Here is an 18,814-nt window from a genome sequence, read left to right as displayed (position 1 = left end):
CACAATAAAGGTTTTCCTAATTTTAAAGACTTTTGTTCTAAGTAAATTCAACCATTATACGGCTGGTTCTGCCTATCCAACTCTTCAGAAATTCATCCATAATCAAAGGACCATTCCCTGAGATGCCTGGTTCCTAAAGATTCTTGTCCTACATCCTCTTCATCAGCCTCTGTAATATCCCAGTAACTTTCTACTCCTAAAATCCCTCAACACAATATTCTCAAGTCCAGAAAACTACCCGGAGGCCAGTTATAAACAGAGTCCCTCAGGAGTCTGTCCTGAGACTTACCCTTTTTAATAGCTGTCTCAGTGACCTGGAGGGGGAGACACAAAGCACCCTCATCAAGTTTGCAGATGGCACCACAGTGAGCGGTGCAAACGGAAGGGCTACCAGTCAGAAGGACCTGATGAGCAGGCCAGCAGGAACTTCATGAAACTCAAGAAGGACAAATGCAAAGTACTGCACCTGGGATGGACTAACTGTCTGCAATGACACAGGCTGGGGACTGCCTACCAGGATAGCAGCACTGATGGAAAGCACATGAGAGTCTGGTGGGCAGTAGGCTAACCAGGATTCAGCAGTGCATCCTGGCAACAATGAAGACTAACAGCATAGTGGGTTGTATCAACAGCAAAATGGTAGCTCAACAGTAACCAATAAATCAAGGGAAGCAATTATTCCTCTCCGCTCAGCCCACATCTAGAATACTGCAGTCAGTTTTGGGTCGCCCGGTACAAGAAAGACTTGGAAAAACTTGAGTCCAGGGAAAAGTCACCAAGATGGTTATGGGGTTGGAGCATATGACCTATATGAGGAGAACCTGAGGGTTCTTCATAGAATCATAGAATCATTGAGGTTGGAAAAGACCTCTAAGATCATCAAGTCCAACCGTCAACCCAACACCACCACGCACTAAACCATGTCCCTAAGTGCCTCATCCACTCGTCTTTTAAATACCTCCAGGGATGGGGACTCAACCACTTCCCTGGGCAGCCTGTGCCAATGTTTAACCACTCTTTCAGTAAAGAAATTTTTCCTCACATCCAATCTAAACCTCCCCTGGCGCAACTTGAGGCCATTTCCTCTTGTCCTATCGCTAGTTACTTGGGAGAAGAGACCCACACCCACCTTGCTACAACCTCCTGTCAGGTAGTTGTAGAGAGCGATGAGGTCTCCCCTCAGCCTCCTTTTCTCCAGGCTAAACAACCCCAGTTCCCTCAGCCGCTCCTCATAAGACTTGTTCTCCAGACCCCTCACCAGCCTCGTTGCCCTTCTCTGGACATGCTCCAGCACCTGGATCAGATTCCTCAGCATCATGCTGGGGAAGAGAAGGCTTAGGGGAGAGGTTATTGAGAAGATGGAGCTAGACTCCTTATTGAGGATGCCTGGAAGAATGAGAAATAAATTCATAAACTGAAACAGCAGAGGTTCTGACTGGTTATAAGGAAGAATTCTTCATTATGAAGATAATTAAGTACTGGAACACTTCGCACAAAAAAGCTGTAGACTCTCCCACCTTCCAGGTTTTTAAGACTCAGCCAGACAACGCCCTAAGCAACCTTGTCTGAATTTAATGTTGACCCAGCTTTGAGCAAGATGTTGGACTAGATGACCACTCAAGTTCTTTTCTAACCTGAGTGATTCTATGATCCATGTCCTCCCGCATAGCTCGAACTTCCTCCCATATTCCTTATTATCACACAATACCCTTAGTTCCCTCATACATCTAGGATCACCCCCTGGCACGTCCCCCAGTCTGTATTTGTCCAGCTTGCTAGCTGGGCACAGTCAGCTCACCCTGAGGATAACCTGGCCAGTCTGTACAAGAGTGCTGACTGGCAGCCAACCAGACAGAAGAGCAAAGAAAAGGAAAAGACGGTAGATTTCCCCCTCAACTGGGACACATGGAGGGGCTATCTAGCTGTTGATTTATCAATGGATTCAAAAGTTACCTGAAGGGAGAGAGAAGGAAGGCGAATAGACCATTCAATCACTTAAGGCTAGCTTTCTTTGGAAAACAGGCTAAGGAAGAAAGAATACAAAACAAATTTCCCCAAAAATGAATTAGCGTCAAGAAACCAGACTACAAAAAGACAAAAAGATACATTTTTAAAAAGTCAACTTGTCATGCACAACATTCATCATGTGTGGAAGCATCACCATATCTTCCTTGCTCTAAATTACATCAGTCAAAATCCTGTTAGCATAGGATGTCAGAAGCAGGGTGCATTCCAAAGCTGTATACTACATGAAGATTTGGCACGCTACTTAAATACTTGGATTGTACTTAGGACAAGGATGGGAAAATTACCAACGTGCTCCTGAAACAACAATCTCATCTATACTTGGGAAGGCTGGCCTAGTTATATTTTCATAAACAGTCACGCATACCACTTTATTGATCCACTGACCTAAGAAAAGTTCTGATACCATTGTTTAGAGATCGTCTTTTTTTTGCTTTCTGCTCCTCAGAGAAAATGCCAAGTAGAAACTGAATCTATGCAAAGGGCTGGAAACTGTTAATCTTCATATGTTTCTACATTAAAGTCTTAGTATTTTTTTTTTGTCACTGCTACATCTCCTCCTGAGTTTCATCCACTCTCATTTATAAAAAGCATACTGGAATTCTGTCTGCCATCAAAGGAAAATAATGCTGATCTCTAAATAGGAAATTCCTGAGATATTCTTCCAGTCTGCATAATTACGTTTTCCAGTTCTAATACAGAAAGGCTTCTCTTCCCTTTGCAAGATTCCCTAGACTGATGATGATGTGGGAAAAGAAATATCATTTATAGTTTTAAGAAATGTGTATGTACACATATATGTATTTTATAATACTATACATACTTAATTGTATCACAAAACACAAATATCCTCAATATATTATTTATCTTTCTAACCAAGTCACTGGACAGTGGCTTCATATATTTTTATTTAGGTGCTAGCATCCTGGATTCTGGTCTTAATTGTGCCATCTGATCATTTCAATAAGTCATAATATATACACTTACATACATACAGAAATGCAAAACCCAAAAAGAAAATTAAGATTAAACAAAAAAATTAACGTATTTCTATCAACAGACTGCTATCATTTGTCTTTTGTTAAAAAAAGTTGAGCTTGTTTCTGACTTTTAGGTGATCTTCTTAATGTGCTTTAAGCTTGATAACATGGCCATCTTAACTTGTAGTTTTGTGACCAAAATTCTGCATTTAAAGCAGTGAGGGGCCACACACTTAAAAGTAAAACATCAAGAAATGTGTAATTTGTAACAAGTTGCTTGCTTTTAAATAATACATTTGTTAAATTCAGACATTTTTGATAACAAGTATATGCTTTAAGTCTTTAAAATTACTTTAGCAATGTAATTCTGAACTTTTCCTAGAGCTATGATAAAGACATCATCAAGGATAACAACAAAAATGGAGCTGGAGCAAAGCAATGCTCCAAGCTATAATTTTAACCAATCTTTCCACTTGAATTTGAGTTTTTATTTTTTTAACGACATAACTAAGGTCACATTCTTCATTGAAGTGTTCTTGCCAGATCTCTACTACACCAGAACTGTACAAGACCATCAAGAATTGATGCCCAATTGCATGAACAATTCTTTGTGGCAGGACTGTTTCAACACATCCTCAGAGGCATCAAATGCTACTAAAGAGTCAGTTGAGTCACACTATCCTATATGAAAAATATGAGGGATGACAAATCAATACCCCCAAAGTAAGCAAATTTCTAATCTGCCAAGCACTTACAGAACAACACAATAAAGCCTGCCTACATATTAATTCTTAATTACATGTTTGGAAGCTTTAATAGCAAACCATGGTTCAATCAGCATTTAATAAAGATCTACAGTATACAAGACAACATGCAAAGGAAGTGTGTTAGAATATTTTTGTTACAAATAAACTATATTCTATTTAAAAGTTTGAGATATTGCAATAGAGTTTCTATAAAGTTTGAACTTGTACATAAGTTACAAAAACCTTGAGGGGAAAAAACGTTCAGCAATATTATTCTGATATTGGCATATGTGTCACTAGCACAAGATTGTTTTTTACAAACATAAAAGCACCTAAACCTTGTCATTGAAAACTTTCAGGTCCCAAGAAGGGAACATTCTGAAGAGTGCTATCATCTGCTTAGCTATCTGAAAGGCACTGGCTTTGCTGCACTTTAAAAGTTTAACTATATTTTATTGATCAAACAAACTGAAATAAATCCTAAGAAGAGTACTGCCCTATTTGAGAAGCAGAAGAAAAATACTGTCTTTGCAGATAGGCTTTCAATGAATCAAAAAGTTACTTTAATAATTTATACTTTAAGAGGACTGACAGGATTGACATCAAAGATTAAAAAAAAAAGTATTTGTAAACATTAGGTCTGACTTTGATTATTGATGTGATAAATTATTGAGTGCCTGTATAAAATCTCTTTACGTTTACACTTAAAACAGAAAAACCTTGAAGAACTGGTTTTAAACAGTTAAACAGCATGTATTTAGGGCTTGAATTTGTCTTGTCCTTCAACAGAAGCACTGGGAGAGTGCATAATTAGTCTCTATTTGCCCTAATCACAGGTCAGCCAGAACTGCAGAAAGCACTCTCTGCTATCATCTTAAAACCAGGAGCAACTTCTTTAACTTTAAATTCTGTGCATGAAATACTGGCCCAAGATGCAGCTGGAACCAGACTTCTTAGGTCCAGGCCTCTACTGCTGTTACAGCTGGCTTGCATACTAGTAGATGGAAACAAATCACAAAGGTCCATCCCCCTTGAATCTGGGACATTATTTGTTTAAACTTTTATTTAACCTCATTCAACAGCATCAGATCTAGAATAATGCAACAAAGATGCATCTGGTCATATCTACCTACCTACCTCACACCCACAGCACAGTAAGTACTAGGCTGTGCCTTTGATTGCATCTACAATTTTAGGCTCAAGCCCCCTTCCTCTTTTATCCCAACAGAACCACCACAGTTTTATGTGCCTCAGTCCCTCTGCACTCTTTCCCATCAGGAAAAGCAAGGCATTGGAAAAACTACCACTTGAATTTCTGCAGCCCTCCCAACTATGCAATTCTTTAATAAATTCCATTCCTCCATTTCAATAGCATAAGGGAAACTGATGATTTTATAGTTCTGCTGTAGGTGTCAGCTGTGAAACATTTAAAACACCTTAATCTCTATAAAATTACATGTAATTAAATACAACATGATCAGTTAAGTAGTCACTGTTCAAGACTTAAGCTATACAGGAACTTTTGGAGGCTAACAGCTGAAAAGACTGGGGGGAAAGGGGAGAGCAGCTCACCTTCTAAAACTAGACAAGCAATATTTTTTTGTCCTAAGACACACCATATGTGGTGTCTACAGAAAGCAGGTTATGAAATCAACAGAAAGCAATAGGTGCTTTGTCTAATACTATTATATTAGTAATTCTAAACTGAGCAACAGCATTTAACTATCAGGCTGACTAAACACAAAGGGGAAACAACTCTAATGCACTAAGGGCCCTTGCATCCTGGGGAGCCATAAATGGCAATTACTGAACTTACTTGTCCCAACCTAATCAGGTGGGACTTAAGAATGGGGTACATCTCCCACATAGCAATGTCCTCAGCCTACAAAGTAATCCATCAATACTGCATTCATACTGCTATCAAAGGGAAAACCCAATCTTAAATATTGAGCTAGAGAATGGGGGATGGAACACAACAATGGAAAAAATTGAGGAGGTGGTTTGGGTACAAAATACCCTGGGGTTTTGTTGGGGGGGCTACCAGAGCCTCAGACAGACTTTAAGTATTAAAAACTGAAGGAAAAGCTTGTTAAACAGAGTGATAGTGCAAACAACAAATCACTAGTTCTGATGATTAGGATTAGAGATTCCTAGGGGTATAAGATAACCTAGTGATCCCAGGCAAAAGAAACAGTATGATAATTTTAGCTGTAATTTTCTGTTTTCAGTCCTTTAAATAAAAGCTTCACTTTAAGTCTTACTAACTAAATGCATAAATAATTTAACAGATGTTGACTTGCTGTACTGTTAAGCCTGTCTGGTGCTGGAAGACAGGATGAAGAAAGGAGAAACAAAAAAAACTTTAGTTGCTACCTTCACAAAAACAGCCAATCCAAATGAAGTTGTTTGAGCAGGCGCCTCTGAGGAACCTATAACCTGGAGTCTGTTTAGGGAAGCCACAGGCTAGGGAGCGTTTCCTGCCAAACTAGAGAGAATCAGTGCCAAGTGCTTTGAGATTTGGTAAATTATTCCCTCTAGCAGGTACAAACCAGCACCCCTCTGTGAGGGGCAGATGGCCAAGATATATTCCACAGCTCCAAACCAGCCCTGAACTGGAATGGGAAAGATTTTGTAAACCAGTATCTGATACCGTTCAACACTATACTTCCAGTTCACCTTCATATGTAATAAACAGACTCTGTTAAGGAGAATGACTTTTTATCACCATGTAAATGTTATTTACAAAATAACAGAAGACCCTACATTAATTACTTCAGTGGGCTTGTTTGTAAAAGAACATTCCTCCTCTCATAGGATAAAAATTATCTCATGAGCCAGCTTCTGGATAAAAGTGGACAGTCTTCTGGAGAATTCAAGACTTGCTGGGTGTAGTATTTGTTCTATACTTCTTCAGAACTACCCACCTTGAGATGATTCCCCAGGAAGCATTTTGTGAAATTGAGAAACTGGTGAAACATCAGTTACTTTTTTAAAAATAAATTAATAAATCCCAAACTTACAGATTAAAATCCTCAAAATACATAGCCATTTTCAGTGCAAGACACAGCAGAAAAAAAGATAACCAGCCATACAATTGCAAAGTAACCTAAAGGAATAAAAATTCTGAATAAATGTTACACAAATTTTAATACTCTCTTCTCCTGCTCCCTCCAAAGTAAATGCCAACCAAATTATTTTAGCAAAGTAAGATTCAACTAAGACTCAGAAGCTCTATAGTGTGAATGCACTGGTACAAAACCACTCAAAGTTTGTTTCAGATACTAAAGTGGATTTAACTTACTCAGTACAAACTATACTATAATAAATAGTCAAGTATTTATATAACTATATAAAGTTAAAAAAAGCTATACTGTGTAATATAGTCTGGCATCCTTTCTCTAACAGCAGTAGTGGGAGACGCTGCTAGAAGACTATTAAAAAAAAAAGTGTGCAGTGATAACTATGCAACAATATACAGCCTAGGACCATCCTAAGTTAGAGGATCTTATCTTTCTCTCTATTAGGTCAGGATGGAATTTTTTTCCCATTAATTTTTCAAGTAATTTTTTGAACCTGCAACATCCTAAAACAAAGAGTTCCATAACTTAACTACTCACCTGGCAAAAAAATTAGCCCTTTTTGCTTGTTTTGAACTTTTACGGTCCAATTTCATTTTATATCCCTAATTCTTGTAAAGGGAAAACCAGAAAAATAGCTCCATTCTAGGGGGTCATATTGGTATAATTATTTTAACACAACAGAGCCAGAGAAATAGTTGTATCCATGCAAAATCTATGTGTAACCCAGGCCAAAATGTCTGATCCTATTTTCTGTGCTGATTCAAAGCTCTTATGCAAGTTGGTGGAATTTGGGGCAGGACAAAAAAATTCATCAAGTAAAAAGAATTTCTCAAGAATCCTACTTGACCCTACTTATACGATTAAGTGTTTTTTGATGAAAGTCATTTAAGAATGACAAAAATAAGCCTTCGCTTCTCTAAGAATTCTCAGCCAGGTGGGTAAGTCTGGGAACCCACACATAATTCATACTTTTTGGCAAAAAGTAAGAACTAATTTGAGAAGAGGTCTGACCTAAAATACCAGACAATCCAGTTTCCAAAATTCTGTCTCTAAGCTAGATAATTAAACAGCTGAAAGGTAGCTATTAATCATCCCTAAAGAGTCTTTTTATTATCCTTAGTGGTTTGTCTCTAACAGAACCAAGCTAGTCACCAAACAGCATTATGCACAGGTATGTGGAGGCTTGGAAAATGGAAGGAGTTGCCATAAATCATGGAAGCATGAACATATAAGCAGTGCATCTAGAAGATGCACTTTCATCTATTCAGATGGCAAGGAAGCCTTTCAGCTTGATCAGAGAGGACAGAAGCTACTACTATTAATCTTTTTCCTATTTTTTTCTGTAACTAAACTGTGTATTACCTAATTTCTTTTAGAAGAAATCAAAATCTCAATGTGCTAAGGAAACACGTTATCCTTAATTTTGATGTTTAATTCCTTCTCTTTTAATAATTCCTCTTTAAGATTACTTTTGATGCAATTTCAAGTGTACATCCTAAAAGAAGGGAGGATGCTGAAGTTATTAAAAGGGAGGTACTGAAGGTCAAAGCAGTTTTGAGAACTACATCCAGATCCTACCCTATAATCCCAGTAACCTGTGCTGCAGCAACTGAACGGTGTGAGGAAAATGTAAAAGACAGAGGAGGGGATGAGAACTGAAATAGGTGCAGGTTTCAACAAGTCAATTGAGAATATACAGATTACAGTTATAGGATTTTTTTTTTCATCTTAGTTTTCTCAAAACATAAATACATAATAAGCATGTCCAAAGACATTGAGGAACATTCAAGAATAAACACAGAGTGACTGTAGAGAACTGGAAAATATGTTCACTATTTTTATGAATAATAGTACATGCCTCAGTGTACTTTCATGTTTGGTTACTCACTACAGAGTCAAATCAAAAGAGATTGTTAGAGGGACCAGATGAGAAAGAACTAATATGGCAATGACACCAATAAGAGTCCCTAAGAAAACAACAGAGAAGTTATTAGTTGGGGATTTATCCCCTACCTGTTTTCATGCAGGCTAGAAGAATGTGCTCCTTGGGCTAAGCTCCAGATCAAAAGATACTAAACCATCACAGGACCTCAGGCTTAAATACAAGAAGTACACGATTGTGACAGTATGACAGGTGAGACAGAGATGGAGAACTGTTGTAAGAATGTCAGAGACGACAAACACACGTGAAGGCACAGATGCCAGCATCCTGTAACATAGTCCTCGCAGTAACAGAACACACTCTCAATCACATCCACGCAAGGATTAAAAGGAGTACCAAGTATAAGAATTTACCTATATGCTTCTGTTTTTTAAAACAACTTCTGTAAACAATGCAGACATTTTGGCTTTTTTTTTTTCCTGGAGAAGCCATCTCTCTGACACTATAAAAGTCTTGTTGGTGACATTTCTGAACAGGTATCACAGTTGTCCACTACAAGCCTGATGCCAGGCAGACTAGCTCAACATCAGGTCTCATCTTAAGGAGGCAGGATGGGCATGTCAGCCAGAAAGGATATGCACAAATAATACAGGAAATTATAAAGGATACCAGAAGAGTAGACCGAAGACCATAACCTGAATTTCAGAATGTTATCACCTTCATCTGTGTATGTCCAGGATTAGAGGAAAAGTTGTCAAGATCAGGACATTGTGCCACAGTCATTAATACCAAATCCATGCATCACCAGATCATCCACCACTACAAAGTTTATCCATATCAGACACAGTAATTTGATTTTGTAAAATAGCTCTAGTTTATGATAGTTGATATTAAAGTTGCACTCCTACATTATCGTGCAATAGTGGTACCTCATTTGGCACAACATCCAGTGTTGCAGCTACTTCCTTGAAAACAAATACCCTTTCGTTACCAGTAGAATGTCTTTGTACCAGTTCAACACCTTGCAACATTTGGCTGTGACTTTATTTATTTATTTATTTAACACTAGACACTGCAAAACTGGTTAAACCACAGACTAACATTCTCCATATTATAAGCACTGAAAAAAAGTGCCAAATTGCCAATGAGTTATAGTAGTATCTGGACTTTGTATGCAGTAGACTCAGCAACATGAAGGAGGCTAACCAATGCAATTCAAACTCATGGGAGAAGGAAAGACTAAAGTGAAATTTATGAGGTTTTTCAATAATTTTAAGAAATGAAAACATTACAACCTTAGTATAAGCAGCAGGATTGCCAAATAAACGTAATGAACAATCATTTCAACATATTTTAGAAAATATTACCTTTTACTTTTTCCCCCTTAAACGATCCTTGAAGATGCTGCTCACTGATCAATGACTTCCTCCTCCACAAAGATGTTCCAACATGTGTTGAGAGTTGAGGACATTAGTACCACCTCCAGAGCATGGAGTTTGCCTACAGGGATAATGTAAGTCAGCTTTATTGCAATATTGAATGGTTCTCTAAGGTTTTCTTTTTATTGTTCTTATTTTACATCCAATATTTATTACCAGAAATCTCTTTATGAAATGGACTTTATAAATGAATTTGGTAGAGAATGCATCTCCACAGAACGATGATCTTAATTTTACTCTCCTTTGCAGAGACCAAGAAATTTAGGCCATTCAGTTCCCAGATACAAACTTATTCTGAAGCTGGGCAACATATTTTGGTAGGCCCTGAAGGCCAGAACTGCCTTCCAGAAATAGCAAGACCTTTTAAAGAAGGCTCTTCCACTACATTCATAAAACAGAAGCAAGGTATTATGGTGAAAACAAAACTTGAATCCTCCAAATATTTCTGGGACCAAATAGTATGGTCATGCTCTCAGTTCAATTGGAGTAAAACCTTTAAAAATGATGCCTGAAGAAACAGCTTCATTTTCTTCATAAGTAATCACAGTTTGAACATATCTACATTTTGAGAAATTACTGCTTGGTGAAATAACATCAGTTCTGGCACTTAGAGGTGATACTGCTAAAGGAATAACTCAGATTGTGTAGTGTTGCAGAACCAGTAAGATTAATAAAAAGAAAACCTTAGAAATACACAAAAAATATTGAACAGAAGCTGCCCTACCTTTCACAGAAAGGCAGACTCCAAGCTCTCAGGTGGTACTGAAGTTACCATTCCAACACATGTTGGGACATCTTGTAAAACAGGAAGTCTAATCATGGACCTATTAAAGAAAGAACAACAATACGGTTTAACATTCTGCTGAAATACTTACTGGTTATGTTTATTTGGCAACACTGCTGCTGATACTAAGATGGGAATGTATTCCCACCTTTTTTGAAAAGGAAATAGTAAATGTGAATAACATATAATTGTCTTATAATATTGTAACATTAGCAGTCGATTAAGTTGGAATATAAAACCAGATTCTCTATTGAACGTGTACAATAAACTCCAATCTCAACATAAGAAACTAAATTATCACAATTATGGACAATGCTAAGAAGATTGGGAGCAGTGCACACCTTCTAATCTAAATAAAATTTCTAGCAAATTGCTTGTTTTATACTAATGAAAAAAAAACCTAACTCTGCACTAAGTTACAGAACTATTCCAGATGTCAGAATGTAGATACATCTCTACACCTGCCGCACCTCTGCAGGTGACATACTGAAGTTTATAGGAACTAGAAAAAGTAAACGTATTTGGCATGCACAATAACTTGCAATTTGGATTATACAATACCTAACACGACTTTTTTTCCCTGAAAAAAAGCAGCTAGAATCACAGAAAACACCACTCTAGGTATAGTTCAAGTGGACTAAGCATGTCATTAGGACAACACACAACTTCAAATTGCTATGCTTAAGAACAAGTACATGTTAGAACTATCTCCAAACACCATCAAGAGTTATGTCCACAGGTATTTAAGGAGGTCATCTTGACAGAAAGATGCTGGTGGGAAAACTGATATTAAAAGGAACATTTCAGTCTAAAGACAAATCAACTCATGGATAAAAAGTTAAAAGTCAACAAGGAAAACGACTAAGTCACATCAACAAAAAGTGCAGTGAAAACAAAAAATTATCTTCACAGGCAGTGCGATAGCTCAGAATTTCAGAACCCACAACAATTGTAATCTAAGCAGCTACAAAAACCCTCTAAAATAAACCAGCCAGAGAAATAAGTATAGTTTTATGTTACAACTGCTCTGTATATGAAAGAGCAATCATCAATAGTACAATTTCATCTCATTCAAACTTGAATACAACTGTTGACAAACAAACAGATGAAATGAGGATGACAGAATGACTCTCTTATTAAACTAGTAACAAATGCTCTAAATAAAGGCTCTGAAATCTACTGGCGTGGTTCCTTGAAGGATATCCCAATCAGTTTTTGGATGGTTTAGCAATATAAAATGCCCTCTAGAGTATTCAAATTATTTATTTAAAATATATACATATGCATACAACTGGGCTGCCACTGTGACGCCACGTAGTAGATTCAACACACTCCAGAATACAGAAAACACAGATAAGCTATTTCCTTATGTTTTAACATGCATTTTTATAGCAGACATGCAATTCAAGCGTGACTGAACAAAGAAAGAATCAAGGCAGAACAATGATCAATATTTCATCAGGCAGAATTAAAAAAATATATTACATGTAAAATTACAAAAAGGTAAATCTATAAATTATGTTAGGCCTAACCCTACAACTGTATCATTGACAGAGACAGTTGCTTAATTGTATCAAGCCAAGCTTCTCTGAAGCTGTTTTAAGGAAGACTGTAGGCCTTTTAACTACTACACTAGGAGAATTTGGATTCATCAGCACATTTTCAAGCTTCGTAATAACTGGCCTGCACCACTATGTGTGTTCTAGCCTAAAAATCTATTTGGATGAAGCAAGAGAATCCAGTGCTAATTTTGTGATAGGAAGTGTTGCAGGTGTATGCTACATTGTCAATGTAATAGACTTCTTCCAAAGGAAATTTATAACAATACTAGATAACAGACCTAAATACAGTATTTCATAAAATCACGCTATGGAAAAATTGATTTCCTAATGCAGATATAAAAATAATTCTGAATGAATGTGAAACAAAAATATCATCGATGATTCTCCAATACATTTTTATCATATATATTTAAGTAAAAATAATTTGAAAATACAAGATGGGCAGTTAAAATGTATTCAATATGGCCAAACCAGTCCCACATTTCTTAGAATGTCACATTTATAATTATTCTATTCAGCCAGTGCTCTGTAACAATAAAAACTGAAGTAGAAAAATTGGGTGAAGAACACTGAACGTGAAGAGAAAGAGAGAAAGAAACAATATCTAAGGTCAAAGAATACAGTATGCCAAACTTATGTTTCATTATTATTGCATTAAGACAATTAATTTATGGTTAATATTCTCCACAAGTTGTGACATTTTAGGGATAGCCAAGTAAAAGCAAAATGGCATCATCTGGTTGTAGAAGAAATCAGTTAGAATTAAAACAAAAGCTGTGAGAATTAATAAGCTGCTGCAGATTCTAAGCTTGTGAGGATATCATGCTCTGTTGAGCACAAAATATAAAGCAAAGTTTTTTGGAACTGCTAGTGGAGGTTCTAGAGACCACCAACTCTCAGTCAAAAGACTTCTCAGGGAAGTACACAACAGATCTGTTCCCTTTTTCCATGGATTTAGTTATCAGGCAATATAAAAAGGGTCACTTTTTATCCCATCCTTCACTATGTCCTGCTACCTTTCACCAATATTAAATATAAAATACAGTGCAGCCTAATTCTTATCTGCTCTCAGAAACAATGCTGTAACAATAATTCCCGAGTCAAGGAGTTTCTATTTTCACAAGATGGTTACAAACCAGAGAAAAGTGTCACGCTTAAAACAACCTGCTAAGTCATATTGTTTTATTGATTGAAGTGTTGCCCCTTTTGGTAAACAGTGGAAACCCAGAATGTCAAAAACTAGCTTCTAAAACCTAACTAATACAGCATTCTTACCCACCAAGAAATAACTTATGAATGAACAGAAGTGAAACAATTACAAATTATTAAGGTTATTTTTCTTGTTTCTTTCCCATAAAAACACATGAAAAAGCTAGGATTTTTCAGCATTATTTATTTGTGAGTGTCTAATCGGCTTATCTTGCCCTTTAAAGAAATACTACTCATTTTAATAATAAAGTTAAAGACCTAGAAAGTTTTAAGAGTTTGTATGCACATCAGCATGCACATGAAGAACATCAACCTCTGCATCTCAACTTCCCCAAAAAGAAAAACAAAAGCCTTACAACTCTTTGCATATGTTTCATTATGCTGTGCTGTCATGTAGAAAGATCAGGGTTTAAAGTTTTATGATCCTGAATGGAATAGCAAAAGGAATACATTATCTGCTAAGAAATACCCACTCTTGATTCTGCATCGAAGAATTTGAAACAGTCACAGCCCTGTCCTCCTACATGAACAAATGGCAATGATTACCAGCCAAATGGTAATCTAGACAACTAGATACAAAATTGGATAAGGAAGCATGTGGGAAGTGGATGAATATCTTTGCATGAATTACCTTTCAGTTACTTCTTCTATTTAAAAGGATCAATAATAATATTAGTCATTTAGATTTAATATAAACTTTGGATGATAACACTGCCAAGTTACAGTAGAGATAAGAACGTACAATATATTAAGAAACCTCTTTCACTATAACTTTGAGGCATTTGGCTGGTGGTTACTGCCAAAGACTGAATAGCATCTGCTCTCACTTTAGCAGTTTATATTCTGACTCTGGTGAATGGAAGCACAATCTCTGAAACAGCCTTTGGGGAACACTACTGAGTTGCTCGACAGAGCTCTTACTCAGAAAAGAAAGGAGATTAATATTACAGAAAACTTGAAACATCTAGCTTCTGAGAAAGAAGAGCAGTTTCCTAATACTGTACATACCACAAATCTCTCTTTTACTAAAACATTAAAAATGTGCCCTAAAACTAAAGTGATCATTAAATATGAATAGATTTAAAGGTAGAAAATAAGGTCTGTTTAAGCCATATTCAGGTAAAAGTAAGAAGAAACAATCTATTTTATCTCATTTGTCAACAGGCGTAACGAAAACAGAAGAATGAGGACTCACATAACATACTTTCTTTTTCCTAATGTGCTTGAGAAGGTCACAGCCTCCTTTGCTTAGTCCTGGTGTGTCTAAGCACAGCAACATATGGCAAGACTGAGTTTTGTCGTGAACTTACAGTGTCATTATTTTAAGTGCCCAGTAGCACAAACTACTAAATTTGTGTGTGGTCCTATGCAAACAACAAATCTGGCCACACACAATGAAAACCAAGCTTCTAAAACTTCAAAATCAGCTGAAGGAATTCTCTCCTCAAGAGCCATAGATCCCAGATAGTAGCCACTCCTGAACCCCACAGCCACTTTCAAAACTATAAAAGGCTTCATGTAAAGCCAAAATAAAGCTCTAAAAGTGGCTGCAGGAGATCACTAGGAGTGGCCGCTCTTCTGGATTCACTGCTTTTGAGAAGTAAATCCCTGCAGCTGCTTTTAAAAGCTTTGAAAGTTTCATTTCAATTATCAAAGCCAATAAAGCTTCAAAAACAGCCATAGGGATTTGTTCCTCAGAGGAGCAAACCCCAAAAGGCAGTGATGAATAGTGTGATGGGTTCTGTGGCTCTTAAAGTATGTACAGATTCCTGTAAGTCCTGCACTTGTAATTACAGCTTCATGTTGTGCAGCAATTGTTACACCCAGACATTTCATTAAGGCTTATATGGCAAATTCATTACTGATTTCCCATTCTTTTTAACAGTTTTATGTCTGTTTCCTTTTTGTTTTCTTACACCTGTAAAAACTATTATGTGAGCATCCCTCACAACAGTTTCTCAAACAAATTTCATTAAAGCCTTGCTGGCTTCCTATCTCAGGTGGTGGTAAGCCATCTCACAAAATGTTGCAGATCGCTTTCCCAGACTGCATCACATAATGCCATCATCACATCACCGCAACATGATAACTACAGCATGCAAAATAATCCATGTATCTGAATGAGAACTTAAAAGGGCAGTAATTAAAATACAAAAGTGAAGCTTGACAATAAGTCAATGAAGAACTTTGCCTGCAACTGCAATATAAAAAGGCTTCCATTAATTCAATGAACATAAACACAAATAACATTTCAGAAGTAACCGCATGACTTAAAAACTTAACTGTACTGACTTGTAACAAGGTTTTGGTCTTATCTTTAAAATTACAAAAACTAGATCCCCAAAAATTTTACAAATTTAACTAGTGACATAAGCATAGTTTTAAAAGAAATATATGATTTATGCCCCTAAACAATTTGAGCTTAGTATCTTAAGAAACCGATGGCTCTGAAAATATTACCAAAATTATGTTGAAAAAGATACATTTAGGTACTAGAACATATATAGTGTATTAATGAAATAGGTCATATAAAATACATTCTGAGCCTACTTACTAACCTTAAAACATCACTAATTTTGAATACTTATTTTTTCTACTACAGTTTTTAACTTCTATTTTCAAATGGCAGAATGAATAAATACACCTTTTTGCCAGGATAAATAAATACACCTTTATGAAAAAATGCTATAAGAAAATCACTATGAACTTAAATAGATGCAGGTGTTAAGAACTGAGTAACTGGTTAGTATGGGGAAAGAAAATCTTGACAGATAACTTCAACATTCTGTTAAATGTTATTCACAGGTGTCCTCTGTGACCTGTACTACTTACTCTACCTCTCTGTTTCAATCTTCTCATGTGTAAAACATGAAGGAGGATTGTGAGAAATAATTAATGTTTGCAAAGAGCTTTGAGATCCTTGGACATAAAAAACACAGGGAGAGCATGAAGTATAAAAGTACCAGTATACTATTTTTTTCCAACTTGAACTAAGTTACTTTTATCACAAAAACCTTGAAAGTTTAGTAATACAAGATTATGTAATAAAATGCTTAAAAAACAATCTTAAGTGCTATGCATGTTCTCAGAATCTCGTAACTCCAAAGGAAACACTATCAAAAGGAAAGGACATGTTTCTCACCCATTTCAAGTATGCGTTTATGTAGAGGTATAGCAGCAAGAAAGGGTTCATCTTTACAGGACTGTATCTGGGTTCCAACCAAGTCAGAGTTGGCAGCCATAATTCGGGCACTTTCTTCATTAAGATTAACGCCAGCCATAGAGGCAACATCATTGATGTCATCATCATCTCTATAATGAAAAAAAAACCCAAATAAAAATAATTCTGCATGTGATACATTCATTTTGTATATTACCTGCTTCTCCAAAAGTAATCATCATGCAATATGCCCAGTGGCTGGGCCAACTTGAGGCACAACCACTAGGGTCTCCATTTTCATAGAATATATTCCAGATTCAGAAATGACTAAATATTACTCTGATCACATTAGGAATACTTAGAAGCAGGACAATTTGTCTGTAACAGACGGTGAGACAGAGGTGTCTTTTCTTCATCTGAAAGTCAGTGATATCAATGAAACCAGATGGTCAGGAAACTAAAGGCAATGATCACCACTAAAGACAGAGCATTTGGATATTCTCTTTATGCTAAAAACTAGGAGTAAAATGATAAAATAAATAAAAACCCCACAGACATTAAAAGCAAAAACATGAATTTGGAATCCTGCACTGTTTCACAAGTTCCTATCAAAATGGGCACCAAAGCATTTTCAGCAGTAGTCAGGAAAGATTCTTTGACCATGATGAGTTCATAAGTAAGTTTTGGTTCCAGCTGTGGTTTGAATATGCGCTGGTATTTTTGCTGGCAACATACAAAAATCAGTTGAACATGTCAACTACTTTTAGAAAAATTAGCTGCATTTGAGAAGATGATAGCAGCACTTCCCAGGCCACTGTTTGCCCTGCAATACCCTTCCTAACAGCTTGAGGAAGTTCTAACAAATTTGAGTTTCCATACCTGTATCTCTCAAGCATCTTTTACCTCCTACCTCTGAGAGGTATGACTCACAACTGTGGAAACAATCACCTGTTTTTAGCGCATGCTGTTTAGGAGTTATTACTGACATGAACACTGTATTTCAGCATATTCTAGGAGCGATTACACAACCTTTGAGAATGTATATATGGAAAAGATCCACATAGATCCAAGTCCAGACTCCTACTACTGCATAAAGCAAACAAATAAAAGCTTAATTTAAAAGGTTTTTAAAAAATTATTACATAGATGTCCTATGCACTCTAGAATACTTTCTGTCACTTGTAACAAGTTTAACACCTACAGTAAAAAACAAAAGCTACAAGTAACGTCTGAGAACAAAAGGAGAGAAAACTAGAAATCCATAATCTAGGTCTTTCCTGTCCTCCCATACTCTCCTTGATATCTGCGCTAGAGCAGCCAATTTTGGTGGAAGACTTGTATGGTTTGTTAGATACTGGTTTTGTTTTCCCTTGTGGGAAGAAGTTAAGGCAGGATTTTTGTTTGTATAAACCTGCAGAAATGTGCTGAACACTTGAGACAGAAAATGGAAAATTTTACAATGATTGTCAGAAAAATGCTACAAAAACGAGCTGTTATTATTTTCCATGAGTGTTAAGCACTTGATTTCTTCTCTTGGAATGAAATTCCTGAGGATAGTGTCACAAAATTGATCTCCTGCCTTGATGGTTTTCATGCTGAGTCTAAAGGATTTTCATTTTTACATTTCACATGGCATGTATGTGATACTCATAGGAGGGTCGCAAGAGCCACCATGAAGAAACTGGGCTCCTATGCATTCAGTGCATAGATGACCAAACTACTCTTCGGCCTTGTCCAACCAGTTGTGAAACGGCCCCCAAATATCAGAGCTGATAAATGTACTTGGCCACATAACAACTAACAGTGACTTAAATATTCAGTGACAAGTTCAAAAGATTCCAACTACAAATGAAAAACAGCAATAAAAACTGAAAAAGGGGAAAACCTAAGATTTTTGGGGGTTAAAAACCTCAATGCTTAAAATAGAATGAGCATCACCCAGGGTGA

The 18,814-nt window shown here is 36.6% G+C and overlaps 1 protein-coding gene across 1 annotated transcript in view; it reads right to left on the bottom strand.

The window, feature by feature from the left end:
• The window catches only part of LOC143165595 (transcription initiation factor TFIID subunit 4-like), a 149,421-nt gene that overhangs the window by 86,300 nt on the left and 44,307 nt on the right, over positions 1–18,814 (bottom strand). Inside the window, exon 10 of the mRNA XM_076349137.1 lies at positions 16,850–17,019. Within this exon, the coding sequence (XP_076205252.1) occupies positions 16,850–17,019 (170 nt within the window). The remainder of the gene's footprint in view (positions 1–16,849; positions 17,020–18,814) is intronic.

Source organism: Aptenodytes patagonicus, chromosome 11 (assembly GCF_965638725.1).
Source record: "Aptenodytes patagonicus chromosome 11, bAptPat1.pri.cur, whole genome shotgun sequence".
NCBI lineage: Eukaryota > Metazoa > Chordata > Aves > Sphenisciformes > Spheniscidae > Aptenodytes > Aptenodytes patagonicus.
The sequence above is the reverse complement of the archived record's forward strand: the minus strand, read 5'-3'. Positions and strand labels throughout refer to the sequence as shown.